The 15,005-nt window shown below is 35.8% G+C and overlaps 2 protein-coding genes across 3 annotated transcripts; both read left to right on the forward strand.

Annotated features, from left to right (window-relative positions):
• Nucleotides 1-1,360: 1,360 nt before the first annotated feature.
• Nucleotides 1,361-3,058, forward strand: LOC149016940 (bZIP transcription factor 44-like). The gene is given in 2 exon segments (XM_089151235.1): nt 1,361-2,171; nt 2,173-3,058. Coding segments are annotated over 2 exon segments (468 nt in total). The 5' UTR covers nt 1,361-2,081; the 3' UTR covers nt 2,551-3,058.
• Nucleotides 3,059-7,907: 4,849 nt separating this feature from the next.
• Nucleotides 7,908-14,554, forward strand: LOC149016941 (uncharacterized). Of its 2 annotated transcripts, none has more exons than XM_089151236.1 (6): nt 7,908-8,364; nt 9,416-9,497; nt 10,146-10,566; nt 11,116-11,477; nt 12,997-13,257; nt 13,653-14,554. In XM_089151236.1, exons 1-6 carry the CDS (start codon nt 7,929-7,931, stop codon nt 13,810-13,812), a joined length of 1,722 nt encoding a protein of 573 aa, XP_089007362.1. In that variant the 5' UTR covers nt 7,908-7,928; the 3' UTR covers nt 13,813-14,554. The 2 variants fall into 2 exon arrangements, with proteins under 2 accessions (XP_089007362.1, XP_089007363.1); XM_089151237.1 differs by having other exon boundaries at nt 11,122-11,477.
• The last annotated feature ends 451 nt before the right edge of the window (nt 14,555-15,005 follow it).

Here is a 15,005-nt window from a genome sequence, read left to right on the forward strand (position 1 = left end):
ACGTAGAGTAAGGGTGTCAATTGCGTATCAAAACCGTCTACCCGTATCGAACTGCACCGTCTAAAATAGCATTGTACTGCACCTTTTAAAATTCAGTATGATACGTACTTAAATCGAATTTCTTCGGTACGGTTCGATTTTAAGTACTCATACTATCGGTAGGTAGTCAAACCGTACCGAATTGGTACCATACCAAATTATACCTTATCACTAATTCCCTATTTTAATTTTTTGTTTTGTCATTCACTGCTCTTCTTAGGTTTAGTTGTTTTGTCATTGTTAATATCAAATTCTATTCATTATTTGATTGCAATTTTATTAAGATCTTAATGAACTAATAACAAAAGTGATATGGGTTCATTCTTACCAAAATTGTGCTGCACTAGATACCGTGTTTAAACCGTTTTCTTGCACCGATTTAATACCGAATTGTTTTTGTAAATATCGAAACCGTACTGTACTGTGTAAATTTGGTACATTACAATTATGAGTTTTCGATATTCAAAATTAATACCGTATAGAAACAATACCGAATTACCAAAACCGTACCAATTGACACCCTTAATGTGGAGTTCTTCCTCGGGCTGTTGACCACATATTACAGCTACAGGGTTAGGGTGATGAATTTTTTTAATTTTTTATTTGCGAAGAACATCACATAATTTGTAGTTATAATCCCGTCGGCAGAGCAGAGAGTACTCCTCATCAAAAGAGATGATCCACACTCAAAGATGTCATATCTTCTAGAAATTTGTCCTTTCTTTTCATTACGACTAGAAGTTCTGAAATTGAAGTAAACTATCAAAGACAGAAATACCCTCGAAGATATTCAGTGGGCTATCTTTGATGAACCTAATGACGAAAATAACCCCAAGTGTTAGTTAGAATACCACCTCTACCCATGAAAGCTGTTGGCGGCAACATTTGCGCGACAAATGACTGCCTGGGTCTGCAGCATGGCAGAGGAGCTACCTGTAATTGTTGTACAAGCGGTGAAAGCGAGGTAAAATGCAACAAAAATCTGTCAGAAGGATCTCATGGTCATGGATCCCCTGAGTTCAGACAGTTAAAAATTTTAAATTACAAAAATTTTCATTTATTTATTTATTTTATTTTATTTTTTTATTTTTAATTTATTTTTCTCGTTTGTTGCTCACCAGCTGGAATTGGACGGTTGTGGAAATTTGATCTCCACCCCACATGCCTCATCACTCCTCTCATGTCCCAACAAAACTTTTCTGAGAGAAGGAGATTCCATAAAATAGATGAAGAAAGCTCTCTACTTTCTTCCTTTTTCTTTGTTTTCTTTTTTAAATTTCTTTGATTCCTTTCATTTCATCAATATTTTAATTCCCATGTCTTGCTTTTTTATCTTATAAATCCTATGATTTCCACCCTTACAAACCTCTTCCACTTCTCTTTCTCTTCCAGTTCTGAATTTTCAGGGTGATTTCTCTGTTTCTTTTTCTCTCTTCTTCAGAGGTTCTGAACTGAGCTACTGCTTCTGTTGCTTTCCCAGAGTGGAAGAGATTATCTTGGTTGTGGGTTTTGGGTTTTCAGATCCAAAATTGCTGGGTTTGTATTTCCCCGGTTTTGATCCTGTTGTTTTGGATTGCAGGGTATCTCCTCTGTTCTTCCAAGAGCGTAGTGCCTTCTTGGTGTTCGACTTTATGCTGCTGTGAAGTTGGCATTTTGATCCCATAAAAAAACAAGCTCTTTTTCTCTACTATCTTGATGCTTAATAAATTTTTCTTGATGTTTCAGATTCATGTCTCCAATTCTTAGTGAAATCCTTCTTTCCGGGTTTATGATAAATTCCACACTCAGGCGCAGGACCCATTTAGTTCAGTCCTTCTCAGTTGTGTTCCTTTACTGGTTTTATGTTTTTTCATGAGCTGTCTCGCCCCTCAATCTAATAGCTGCTAGATACTTCCCTTTCTGCATCTATTGTTCTTATAATATATCTTAATAGGTAATAACGTATAGATTTCTGGTTTCTATTTTCTGTTAGTGTTTGGGTCCTGCGTCTTTCTTTCATAAAACTACTCTTTGGGTCAATAATTTTCTGCTGTAAATATACCATGGCTTCCTCTTCTGGAACTTCTTCTGGGTCAACTCTGCTTCCAAACTCCGGTTCAGAAGAAGACCTTCAGCTTTTAATGGATCAGAGGAAAAAAGAAGAGAATGCTATCCAACCGTGAATCGGCAAGAAGATCAAGGATGCGAAAACAGAAGCACTTGGATGAACTGACAGCCCAAATGGCTCAGCTCAGGAAGGAGAATAATCAGATCCTTACAAATATGAACGTCACCACTCAACACTACTTGGCCATTGAAGCTGAGAATTCAGTTTTGAGAGCTCAGATGGGTGAGTTGAGCAACAGATTGGACTCCCTTAATGAGATCATCCAGTACATGAATGCGGGCAGTAACAGTTTTGAAGCTGAGGAAACACTTATTGGTGCTGATAGCTTCATGAACCCATGGAATTCATTCTATCTAAATCAGCAACCTATCATGGCTTCTGCAGCAGACATGTTTCAATACTGAAACTCCCATCACCCATGCCTGAGAAGATGCTTGAGACTGGAAGAATAGCTTATATTATTTCTTTTGTCAGTGGTGTTTGTTCAGTTCTCAAGGAGTGTAGAGCTACAAGAGGGTTTCTTTTTTCTTCACTCTCCAGTCTCTCTGTGACACTCTTTGTAACTTCTAGCTACCTTTTCATCCATTAGTGCCTAATGGACCAATATTAGGAATAGAAGTTGAAAAATGTTATCAGAAAAAAAATAAAAATTGGGGGTTAGAATGAGAGATGTGGTTGTTGGTTGCTGGTCTGGTCTGTAGATGTTCCATAAAAACATGGGACTCAAAAACCAGAGCTGTATTTTGATTCCCATCTATATCTATCTATATCTTATGTCTTATGTAATATTAATGTATGTATTTCAGTCTTCTTCAATTTCTCTTCTTTGTTTTCTTTGCTCTTCAATAGATTATTTAATTTGATAGTGTTTTCCATGCAGTCAATGAGATCAACCTCGCCAATCTAAAAGAATCCCTGCACACTCTTCTAAGGTCTTAATCAAATTTTAATAAATTGAAAGTAAATGGTATCTTTCAATGCAAAAAATCATAGGTTCAAGATTAGTGCAATACTTCCATGGTTAAAACATGAGAGTGCATACCATCAAAGAGTTGTTCTCTTATTAATGGTCGGCATATCTTCATATCTTCGTGAAGAAGTTATCATGGTTTTTGTGGTATATGTAATAGTCTCATCTCTTGATATAAAACTATTAATTTAAAAAAATATATAAAAATATCTGAAAAATCATCTTCCATTGTCAATATTAAAATATATGAACAACGTAGCATGAAGTAATTGCTAAATCTTTCATGACTTAATAACACAGCATGCTTAATGCTCAAAAGGAAAAACGTAATCAAATTGAAAGCGAAATACTAATTATGAAATCATTACATATACATCTATGGAATAATTAAAGCCAAAAACTTCTCTTGTAAGCATGTGGTGCAGTTGGAACTTAAGAATTCAAAATTTTACATTTTCCATTAACAAAATTAAGAACTTACCATTCTAAATGTTTCATGTGAAGCAAGTGGACACAGAGATGACTTCTCCAAGATTCACAATTAAGCTTGGTTTTTCTGGGAGTCCTCAACGTGTACTTAATGCTAACTAGAATAACATTTTCAGATGAGAGACCCCACGACCATTTATAATATCTAAAGATTCTTTTGTAAATTTGACTGATCATCCTTTTGTCCACCATTAGCTCCATTACTGCCTTAAATTTTCTTTTATTTTTTTCATTAGTATCCAAGTGTTGTCAGTTCTAATGTATATTTTCTCCTTTTTACTCCCTTAGCATGGAAATCATGTTTAAGACATTAATCACTGGAAGATGAATGGTTAATCAGATTACTAGATAGGTAGTTTCATGACTTTTGCTCCATTTAACAATATTATTTCATAAGGACAATCATAAGCACCATTGACCTATGACACCAAATATGCTAGTTGGTGTATCAATCAGTTGATACTTACATAATAAATTAATAATGACCCATTAACTAGGATTCATATAAAGAAAGAATAATATGAATCAAGTAATTATTTCATTTTTACCAAGTAGCTTGAAAAGGGCATCTATCTTTTTCCTTGATTTGGCCTCTCCATGAAACTTTAGTAGAATTGATTCTTTCTATGGAGTTACTTTAGTGTATGTCTTGATAGTAATAAAATAATAATGGTGGAGAGATGAAGAGTGCAACATGCAATTTTTATATTTTTGACAACTTGGGGTGGAGGTGTCATCTTAGAATGATAGTTTAAAGAAAGAATAGAGAATCAAGTAATGCTAGTGGGGGTTGAAATTTTCTAGTAGTAAGTTATGAAGAGATCAACTGGCATGCCCATCTATGTTGGGACCTGATTGCATCTTAGTTTATTATTAATTATGTGATTAAGGGTAATGAAAGCATGTGGCTAGGTAATTATTAATCAAGTTTCAAATGAGTTTAATTTATTTAGTTTCAAAAATATTTTAAAGGGTTCATGAAGAAAACTAGCAATCAAAACCAATGAATGAGCGACATGTGGAGAGGACAGGAAATCCTGTCCAGAGGGTTGGGAGAGAAATGGCACAACTTGGCATTTTTCGAATTTGGTGATGATGGTCTGGGTTAGTATAGGTGTTAGATTCTAACATGAAACAATTGGATCAATCGAAAAAAGTCTTCAATAGTTTAGTTTCGATTTGAAGTAGATTACAACATATACAACAGCTAGAGTAATCAATGAATAATGCATCTCATCGAAGAGGTCATAGGCTTAACTCTGCTTAGTAATGTATAAAAGCTCTCTTGAACATGTAAGTCGAGAAGCGTAAAACCTAACCCAGATAAACCTCAGATCTAAAAATGTTATTAGTTGAGGGGGGGGGGGGGAGAGAATCAAATTAAGTTATTTGGGAAAAAAAAAGCTCCACATAAAATGATCAAATGGGCATTAAAAAAATGTATTAGGACTTGTGGTTGAGATTTGAGCCACAATTTCTAGTTTGAAGTTGTTGATGGGACCCAGTTATAGCTAGCTTCAATGGTTTTACCACTTTAAATGATTATACTTTCAGTTTAGATACATTTATGGAAGACCAAAAACGTAATCCAATGGGCAATTAACAGATTTTCATAGTTAATTGTGGTTGGGGCAATGAACACAATTTGTCACTTTGACCTTTGGAGTCTTCCAAGTATCATAGCCACCCACCCCCATGGCCCACCCAGAAGGCAGCTCTTGCCAAACCCTAATAGACTTGTAATTACAGATGACGCATGCACACTTTCATTACTGGTTAATTAATTCTTAATTTCTTACTTTCTCATGTTGATTGGTACAGTGATGTCTTAATTTAGGATATTTTGCAACTCTTTAGTTCTCTTCAATGTATTTAGTTTCGTTATATCATTAGGACTTGTAATAGTCATGCTGACTTCTTAGTACATAAGGTTCTATCTAAACCGTGTCTGGTGGCTGTGTATGCCAGTCAGTTTTGTAAACAACTCTTACCTTTCTTCCAGTGTTACACAGAAAGCGCAACGTTGAGCTACGAATGGTCCAAATTTAAAGTCGTGATTGAGATTGAATCTAGACCAGAATTCATCCACACCATTCGCAGCTCAGTACTGCACAGCACTGAAGCCAAATCAGTGTTAGACCTGACGGCCGAAATATAATATCAATTTTCATTTAGAAAAAATCTAAATTTATGAAAAAGAAATAGTTTTAGGTATAAAGAAGAATACCAAATGCAATGCATCTCTGTTTTTTATAGTCAAATTATTCAAAATCAGATATAGACCAGACAAGAATTTTTATTTCTGCAGCCGATTTTTGAGACTGTGTTTCTTGATTTCTTTTGTAAATAAATCTACTAACCCAAGAAGACGTGTAGAACTATCTATCATATGTTACAAATGGATCATAATTATTTCATCTCAACTCTTTATTGTTTCTAGAAATTAAATTTTATTCTAATATGAAGAGATGTGTAGATTACATCAATAGTAATGCAAGAACAGCTTCACTTCTGAGGAGGACCCACATTATCATTTGGTTGAACCAGTTTCTTTTAGGTTTGGTTTTGTTGCACCAACAAGCAAACAGAAAATTATAATAAGAACACTGCTGCATGGTTGCTGTGGGAAGATTTTTGAAGAAATGAATATAAAACGTAGTGAACGGTGGTGAGTGAAGAAGAAGAAGAAGAAGAAGAAGACAGATCAGTTCTTGGAAATTGGGTTTCGACTTTCGACAAAGGTGGGTGTGCATGCTGATTGCTGACGGCTTAACTTTACAATAAGTATTTGCTGCATTGTTCAATGTATTTGCAGGTCAGGCATGAAATGTGAGCATTTGATAACTTTTAATAATTTTAATGATGCTAATGCTTTTGTTTATTGGGTTTTTTTGCGGCTCTTTTTTTATTCAGTTTTATTTGTCTATTCTTTTTATTAGTTTTTATTATTTTCTTTTTTTATAAATACATGGCTCCTCTTCTTACATGATAGACTAATGTCAAGTCACTTTAATATAATAAAATTAAATTTAAGATTTTATTGTACCACCGGCAACATTGTAACATTACAAGAGATTAACGACAACATAGCAACTATAGAATTATCTGACCATGACGAAATGAAATTTGCTAAGGCCCTGTTTGGTTATTTGAGTATCGAGATTTAAAAAATCTTGATATTTCAAATTTATGGAGTCATGGTTCATAAAATTAATTATTTGGTTTGCCTGGAACTTTAGAATGAAATATGTAGATTCATCATGAATAAACATCTATGGAGTCATAGTCTAAATGTTTACCACTTTTATAGTAAGGGTGAAATCTTTGAATTTTCACGTCACACCCATAAATATACGGGTTTACGTTTTTTGTGTAAAAAGGTGAATTCCTAGATTCATAAATCTAGGGATTCACACAAACAAATGGGTGTAAATCTCCCATTTGTGAATCCAAATATTTCAAATATCTGGATTCATGTAACCCAACAGGCCCTAATACAATGTATTATTGTGCAAATTTAAGATATATTTTTGAGGTGTCTATACTTTTCACCAATTATTTTGAGGTGTCTCCGAAATTTTCTCTCGTTACTATTATCTCTTTCTATTTTCTCATTTTTTTCACGATGCAGAAGCCAGATAGTATTGTACAAAATAAGATGAACCACAATAATTGAGGAAAGGAAAGAAAAACATCATCTGTTGTGCACAACAGTAGTTGGCTAAAAAAGCAAAGAAACTGCAAGGCTAATTTGGGCTTTTCAAATTTAAAATCAAACTTTAAATCTCAGCCTATTATTTGGCATAGTGGTGCATTGCTGTCCACAGCCGATGATGTTTTTCCGGAAACCACCTAAACAATATAATATTCTGGGCTTGGGCTGGAATTTTGGCCCATGGACCGAACATGGTCTGAGTAATCTCAACCCAGTATCGGGTGGAACTGGATTAGAGTTTTAGCCTCGCCTATATGGGCTTGTTTAGATTTGGGCCCATGGATCGAAGCTGGTCTGAGTAATCTCAACCCAAAGTCGGGTGGAGTTGGATTACAGTTTAAGCCTCGTTTCTATGGGCTTGGGCTGAGATTTTCTCATTTTTCGGTGGAAGTGGATTCTAAGGAAGCAGTCCATACTGTATCGGCCGAAAACCTCGTTAATGGATCTTGATATACTTTCAAATGTGAGTATCAGCCTAGCACGGTCGTATCGGTACAAGAAAGGGTAAAATGGTCCAAGAAATAATGACAGCGGGTAATCGGGTATTGGTTGTTTCATCGTTAACTCGTCGCTTCCAATTCATTTTGGAGGGGAAAGACGGGAAATTTATGTCTTCGTTTTCCCGCGCCTCCGAGAACGGAAACCCTAGAACATGGCGATTCACCTGGGAAGCAGTGGCCTGCGTTCCAACTCTTCGATTGTTCCTCTTCAATCCTATCATCAAACCACTTCACCACTGCAAGGATCTGAAAGTCACTCTCCAGGAGTCTCTTGTGATTGTGAGCTGGGCCGAGCAAGTCCAAGATCAGAAGGGCACTGTCGATTCGTCTCTTAGGGTTCCGCTTCCAAAGGTTTTGGTTGATCCTTCTTCCGCAGTCGGATTCAAAGCGACAGAAGACCACGTAGAAGTGAAGCTTGTTTTGCTCCTTCCGGTTGATCACCCTGTAGTCGCTAATCTCGACTCGATGCTAAATTTGTCACAAGACTCTTCAGCTCAAGAAAATCTTTGTTCAGACAGGCTACAGCCCCTGTCCATCGATTATGGTAAAACGAACTTACTATTCATATTTTAGTTTTGCTTTTGCTGCTTTTTTCGGCTTCCAACTCTGAGTGGAGGGGATGGATGGATTCGAAATTTTTAAATTTACGCTGAGGCATGTTTGAAAGTTTGGCTTCGATCAAATTTTTATTTTACCAATGTGTTATTTTGAAAAAAAAAAAGGGGAAAAAAGAAAAAGAAAAAGAATACTACTTCTCTTACTCAGAATGCTAGCGAGATCTAGATTATCATAGCCCCTCATGTATTTGAGACAAATGCCACCGTGATTTCGTTCAATCTATTGTAGACGGTTAGTAGCTCCTGCCTTTTTTCTTCTAAGTAGCTTCCCGCCTTCCCTGGTGACATTTAAATGTTGATTGAGTCATGGGTTTTCAATCAGGCCGATTGGACTTTGGAAGACTTTATTTGGATCTATTGTTGGGTTCTATTGGCATTGCGTTTGGTACTTATGATTTTCTTTGAATGTAATGGAGCCTGTCCTATAACTCCATGAACTGGTGTGAAGTTAGTAGTTAATTTGATATTTTGAGCTTGATTGGGATAGTCAATACCTTGTAAGGGTTATGTTTTACCTCTATTTACTTGAAGTCAGTATTTTTGGGGGTAGTGATTTTTATCCAGAGGGGTTGATGGGTTGTTCAACCGTCTAGTTTGGGTTGTCCATATGACTGAGAGGTGAAGAGTCTTCAGAAGAAAGAGTCAAGACTTCAACAATGTTGAGTCTTCCAACTGTGGGTGATTAATGGTTCTAGTCAGTTAGCAAGGTGGGGTTTTCAAGATACACTTTGGAGGTGGGTCTTTTACGAGGAGAGAAAGTGATGTGGAAGAACTTTGGACAGACCCCAAATCCATTCAGGAACCCAGATTGAGAACTGAGTCCAAATATGGATTTTGGACTAGTATGTTGGGGGGTTTCATCATTTATTGAGATTATTATCTAAGTAGATATTTAACTTGTGTAGGATATGTAGCCATAGTTTTATTACTGACCTCTTTGTCATTTACATTGCTTATGCCATCATTTATTTGTTTCAGATATAGAGAGATTGTCATCTAGCGAAGGGGTGCATTTGTACTGCAGGAGTTGCTCTGCTCAGCTAACAAAAGAACCTCTAACGTAAGAATCAGTTATTTGCCCATTCTTTAATGATATCCTACCTATTATGGTTACAGTTTTCCAAATTTCAGCTGATATGTGCTCTGACAGTGCTTTTTTGTTTTTCAAATTTAAGTTATTGTTGCTTTAATTTCCACAAAGTGCATACAAAAATTAAAGGAAAAAAACCCCTCCAAATTGGTTATCTAGACGAGGGTTCATTTCAATTTTCTCAGGTTGGTAAAAATTCCTCAAATGACAGATGCTTCATTGGAATGCTGTTTAGATCTTTTAAGAAACTTGAACAACATTAAAAAGTATCATTGGGTTGATAGGGTTTTATTATTTGTACTTTTCCTCTGATCTTCAGTTCATTCTTATGGTAACGAAGAAACCAAATTTTCTCTCTTTCTCCTTTCCCTCCTACTTGTATTTATTTGTTTATTTTTAAAATTTTAGTGCTTCTGGATATCCAAAAGAACCTTTAGCAAGTTCCCTTCCCTCTAGTATTCTCTTTTGAATAGGGTTTCATTCTTTGCTTCTGTTTAATAGATGGATGCATAATTTTGAAGCTTCTTCTAGAATTAAGGTATACTGTTTATATTATCTTGTAATAATTCATCTTTATATGCATGCATCGCCAGTGAATTTGAAACATTTCTTGTATAGATCCTTTAAGGAAATGCCATCAGTTGATTGGCGAGACGTGGCTGACAACTGGTTTGGAGCATGCTGCTGTTCATTTGGAGGTGCAAGTGAGAAGCTGGTCGCTCAGTATGCCAGTTTATACAGTTGCACAGAGGGTACATGCCTGGTAGATGTGGCATCAATTATAGTCTGCAAGAGTGACCTTATCGGATATGTTTCCCCTGATCATTCAGAGGGAAGCAGTAGTCAAGAATCTGGGCTTGGTCTTGATGGTATGAAGGATTTCCCTGAAACTGTGATTGGTGATGGTAATATATGTGGTCAAGGATTATATTATGAAAGTCAAGCTGAGAAAGCGTCTGATGTTTGTAAAGAATTGAGCTCTCTGTCCCTTAAGGAGGAGTGCTTGGGTGCAAATCTGGAACTTGATGTTGCCAAAAAGGTGAGTGACTTTGATCCTTTATTTGCTCCACTTCTTGGGTTTTGTATAATTCAGACTGTTGAAGTATATGCAAGTTTGGACTATTTTACTGTTCATGTTACTGTTCACGTGAACAGTAAAAACTCTGTTACTATTCACGTGAACAGTAAAAACTGCATAGTTTCTATTTCTAATGTAGGAGTCTTGCTACATAAGTTTTGGGAGTTTTTGGAAAGCATAGTTTCTATTTTGGTGGTAGTTTATATTTTCAGAATTTTCTATTTTAGGAGCTAGGAAGTTACTAAAGTTGTAATTTTTTGTTTCCTTTTTCTAGAGGACAATTACTTGTCTCTCAAGTTGTATTAGATTCATTAGAAGCTATAAATAAAAGGGCTTTGTGATTCTAGACTCTTAAGCAAGAATCACAAGCCTCTTCTACTATTTATTCGTCTCTCTTCTTTTCTTCTTTTTCTCTCTTTTCTTTGTTCAAGTTCAGCTGCTGTTTTGATTATTTAATGCTTGTTTTCTAACACAGACAATGTGATGTTAAAAAGTGAATTTTCTGTCTAGGGTCAGATTAATTATTGCAAAGATAAGCCAAGTTATCTAAGTCATGATCTGGAATATTGCTTACACAGCATCTCGGCTACAAGTTCTAATGCTGAAGACCAACAGTCCATAAAAAATGGTGATCTCATGAGAAATCAGAAGCTGCTTCTTAATGGATTTCTTGGAAATGGTTTCATGATGAGGTCCTCCCATCTTTCTAAAGATGTCAAGTGGATCGAATTTCGATGCATAAGCTGTTCTTGTCTCCTTGGAGCATATCCTTCTATTAGTTGTGATGATGCACCCCTTGATGGTGGTATTCGGTTGTTTAAGTGTCACATTTCCACTGGTTTGCCCGTCGATGGTTCAGGTAATATATTCAGGTAAGGAAAAAAATTCAAAATAATTTTAGTTTTCGTATTCCTTAATTATTCAAAAATCAAATAGAACAAATCAGTTTATTATTATTATTATTATTATTATTATTATTGTTATTATTATTATTTATTTATTTATTTATTTTTTTATAGTTTTTGTATAATAACTTGGTAAAACATATTTGTGATTATTTTGAGCAACTAAACTAGAAAGGTTCAAAACAGTCAAAAGTCCTGAATACTCTTAAATGTCCAGTAAAAGTGTGGACCTGTGTTGCATTATGAATGCTTTAGGTTATAGATCAAGAATTTGTTGATATGTCGGTAATGTGTCGTTTTTGAGGATTCTGTGACGAGATATTGTGCGAATCAATATCTTTGTTATATCTGGGAATTTTACTGTAATTATAATTATCTTCTTCCAACCCAACTTTGATTCAAATTCGATACAAAAACAAGTGCACCAACGTAGGCAAGATCTCAGTTCAACTTGTTTTCTTGGTTGGTTGAGCTGGGCTTTGAAACTGGGTTCTCGAACTATGATTTTGCTCCGTTGCATGGTTTATGAAGATAAAGGATATGCATAGCTTAGGGCTTGTATTTTGCATGGTCTCAAACCGAACTGATTGGAAGGCAAAAATCCATGTAGGACCCCATTTAGTTGGGACAAGGCTTCTTGTTGTTGCATGATTTATGAAGATAATAGAATTTCTCTTATTCATTTCCGATATTTGCCTCACTAATCAAATCAGATTAGTATTTACAAATATCTTCATGACTCTTGCAGTAAAAAAGAAAAAGAAAATGCATTTAAAAAAAGAAGTGTGTTGAAGGTTAAAAGTTCTGTAACTTTTTTGTTTTGTTAGTGATCCAATATCATGGTTTTTGGTTATGCTGATGTACATACTTGCATGGCCTTAATAATAGCTTGAGTTTTCAGGATTAGCAGTTGTAGCATATCAGGGCCAATAGGTGTCATGTCCAGAGCTTCGTGTGGTTTTTGATATATTGTCGTGTGCCTTGGCTAATAAGCTTGAGGTCTTTGAACAAATGGTAATACTTGCTTGGATATGGTATACATTTTTATCTCTCCACTTCCATGGTATGGAGCCATGTTACTTGTCTACCCGTGGAAGTTGAATTTTCCTCCCACACCTGCAACCTGTGATGATGAATAAGTGATTAATTGATAAACAATGCATCCTGCTTCCCGTATACTTTTATTTTACTTTACATCATTTCTTGTTTCAGTCATGCTTCCTCAGTCTGTATTTTCTCTCTCCTGATGTAATTGTTGATTGGCTCTCACATTTTTCAAGTATACAGTATGAAATAGCAAAATTTTACCCTCACCAGAAAATGTGTATTATACTAGGAATCCGAAAACTTTAGGGTTAAAACCTGTTTTTGCACCTTCAGAGGTGTCAATGAGAAAGTCCCGTATATGGATTGAGATAGATATATGGTAGACAGAATTCTATGGCATATCCTGAATTTTTGTTTTCAATTTAATTTTTGGGAACAGGAATAATACCTTTGAAAGAATGTTCACTTATCAGCTTGTAGAAAGTGCAACAAATGAATTATCATTCAGAACAGTCGTGAGGGACCTGAAAAAGAATACCCCTGCCCTTCGGGTTGTCCTCCTAAATCTGGATGCCTGGTGTTATACTGGAAATTGTGTGGAAGCGGTAGGCTGCATTGGACCTACAAATAAGGTAGAATTGCTGCCTGTCATCAAGGTGCTATTTTCTATCTGTATTGACTCTACTGAAGATCAATCAAGGTTAGTTTGTCCTTCTGGTTTGGCTTTTCTTTTGAACTACCATTTATTCTAAGGCCATTAGGTCTTTCTTTTATGTCCCAAGATTTACTTCATAGAAAGTATCAATCTTCTATTAAATTACAAGTCACTCATGTCTTGCTTATTCTAATTGGTCCAATGTCAGTATTGCCTTGCCCTTCTTTTAACTTCACCTGGTATCATATCGATTCTCACTGATGCGTTGTGACTTTTGGACAGCGTGCTCTAATTGTGTAATCTGCCCAGTTAGATTATTGACTCTTTATTTATTTTTGAATGTGAATTAGTTCCATTTTTGGTGTTCTCTTTTATTGTATTTGATTTCTTATACCTAAGCTTGCTTTGCTTCTATTATTTTACTCATGAACCATATGCAGGATCATAAAAGAGTGGGTAGCCAAGAACCAAGGAGATGAGGTTTACATGTTCGACCATCAGTTAAAAGAAGTAACTGAATCCTTGAAATCTGGTCAGGAGTGTTTCCCATATTCATGCTCATTACTGCAGGATTTCTCGTTGTCATTCATAGAAAGGTAACAGGACTTAAGTGTTAGCCTTCTCTGCATTCTTCCATATTGCCAGGGATTCCCTCAAATTGACTTTGAAGTGGTGGATCCAGTTTTCATCTCTAATGAGTAATAACTGTCTCATGCTGGTACGCGATCATGCACCATTTCGTGAAGAAGTCTTGATCCGCAGAAGATTGTTCATTACTATGTTCATCTTAGATTGTGATTTCATGTTACTTGCTGCCTCAAAACAGCAGCAAGCATTTCACCATATTAATGTAATTATTCCCTTATCAGTGTCAAGGTAGGCCATTGATTTCTTGGTATGGTGCTCTTTATTTTAAGTGCCTCTGTTTTTGTTGATCCTTTTTGCTTCTGGTCACTTAAGAGTCTGATAATCAGGCGTCACAGCTCCTAGGTGATCCAAAGTGCTGGAGACTGTCAAGAAAGAAGGCAACACCAAATAGGTGAGCAAGGAATCCAAGATGCCTTAGTAACGCCATGATTATCCCATCATGATTGGTTATGGTATTTTTGCAAGTATTTCTAGTTTATCAATTCTCTCTTACTTTCATTGATCTCCTTTTCTTTTCCAACTGAGCCAACTCAATTATGGATGCTGATGGGACCTTCTGCCAAAAGCCCATCGCTCCCGAATCTGTGCATGTTCCTAGCTTTCGTTCAGACAAGAGCCAATCATTGACATTTTCCGGAACTGCTTGCCTCGCATAACTGAATTTCGTTTCAGGTGATCATCTATTGAAATCTTTTTTATACTGAATACCTTCTTGAAGTGAGGGAAAAAAAATAAAAAGGCAGAAACAGAAATTTAGATCATGGATTGATTTTGAAGAAGCCTCGAAATAGTTGAACTGACATTGAACTGTTGGGTTTGTTGGTATATGTGAGATGGGTGAATATCTAGAAGGATTTGTGGAATCCGATTTTGGAATCATTCGTATCCCACCGAGCGTGTGCTCAATGGGCTACTAATTTAATTCTTGGAGTGAGTGTTCAAATATTCTATTACCGTCCACATCTTTCTTTATGTGGAATTGGAGATTGCAGATTTGCAGATCTTATCATTTCGAATTCCCTTTGGGCTATTGGTGAAGTACTGTTTTTATTTAAATTATACGTGTAATCTCCTAAGAATGTAGTCAATGTGTATGTGAGTTGGTCTGATGAACTTCAGTTTTAAAAGAAAAGCTCTAATCTTAT

This window comes from Hakea prostrata, chromosome 4 (assembly GCF_041222555.1).
Source record: "Hakea prostrata isolate BN-2017 chromosome 4, UWA_Hpros_2, whole genome shotgun sequence".
Classification (NCBI taxonomy): domain Eukaryota; kingdom Viridiplantae; phylum Streptophyta; class Magnoliopsida; order Proteales; family Proteaceae; genus Hakea; species Hakea prostrata.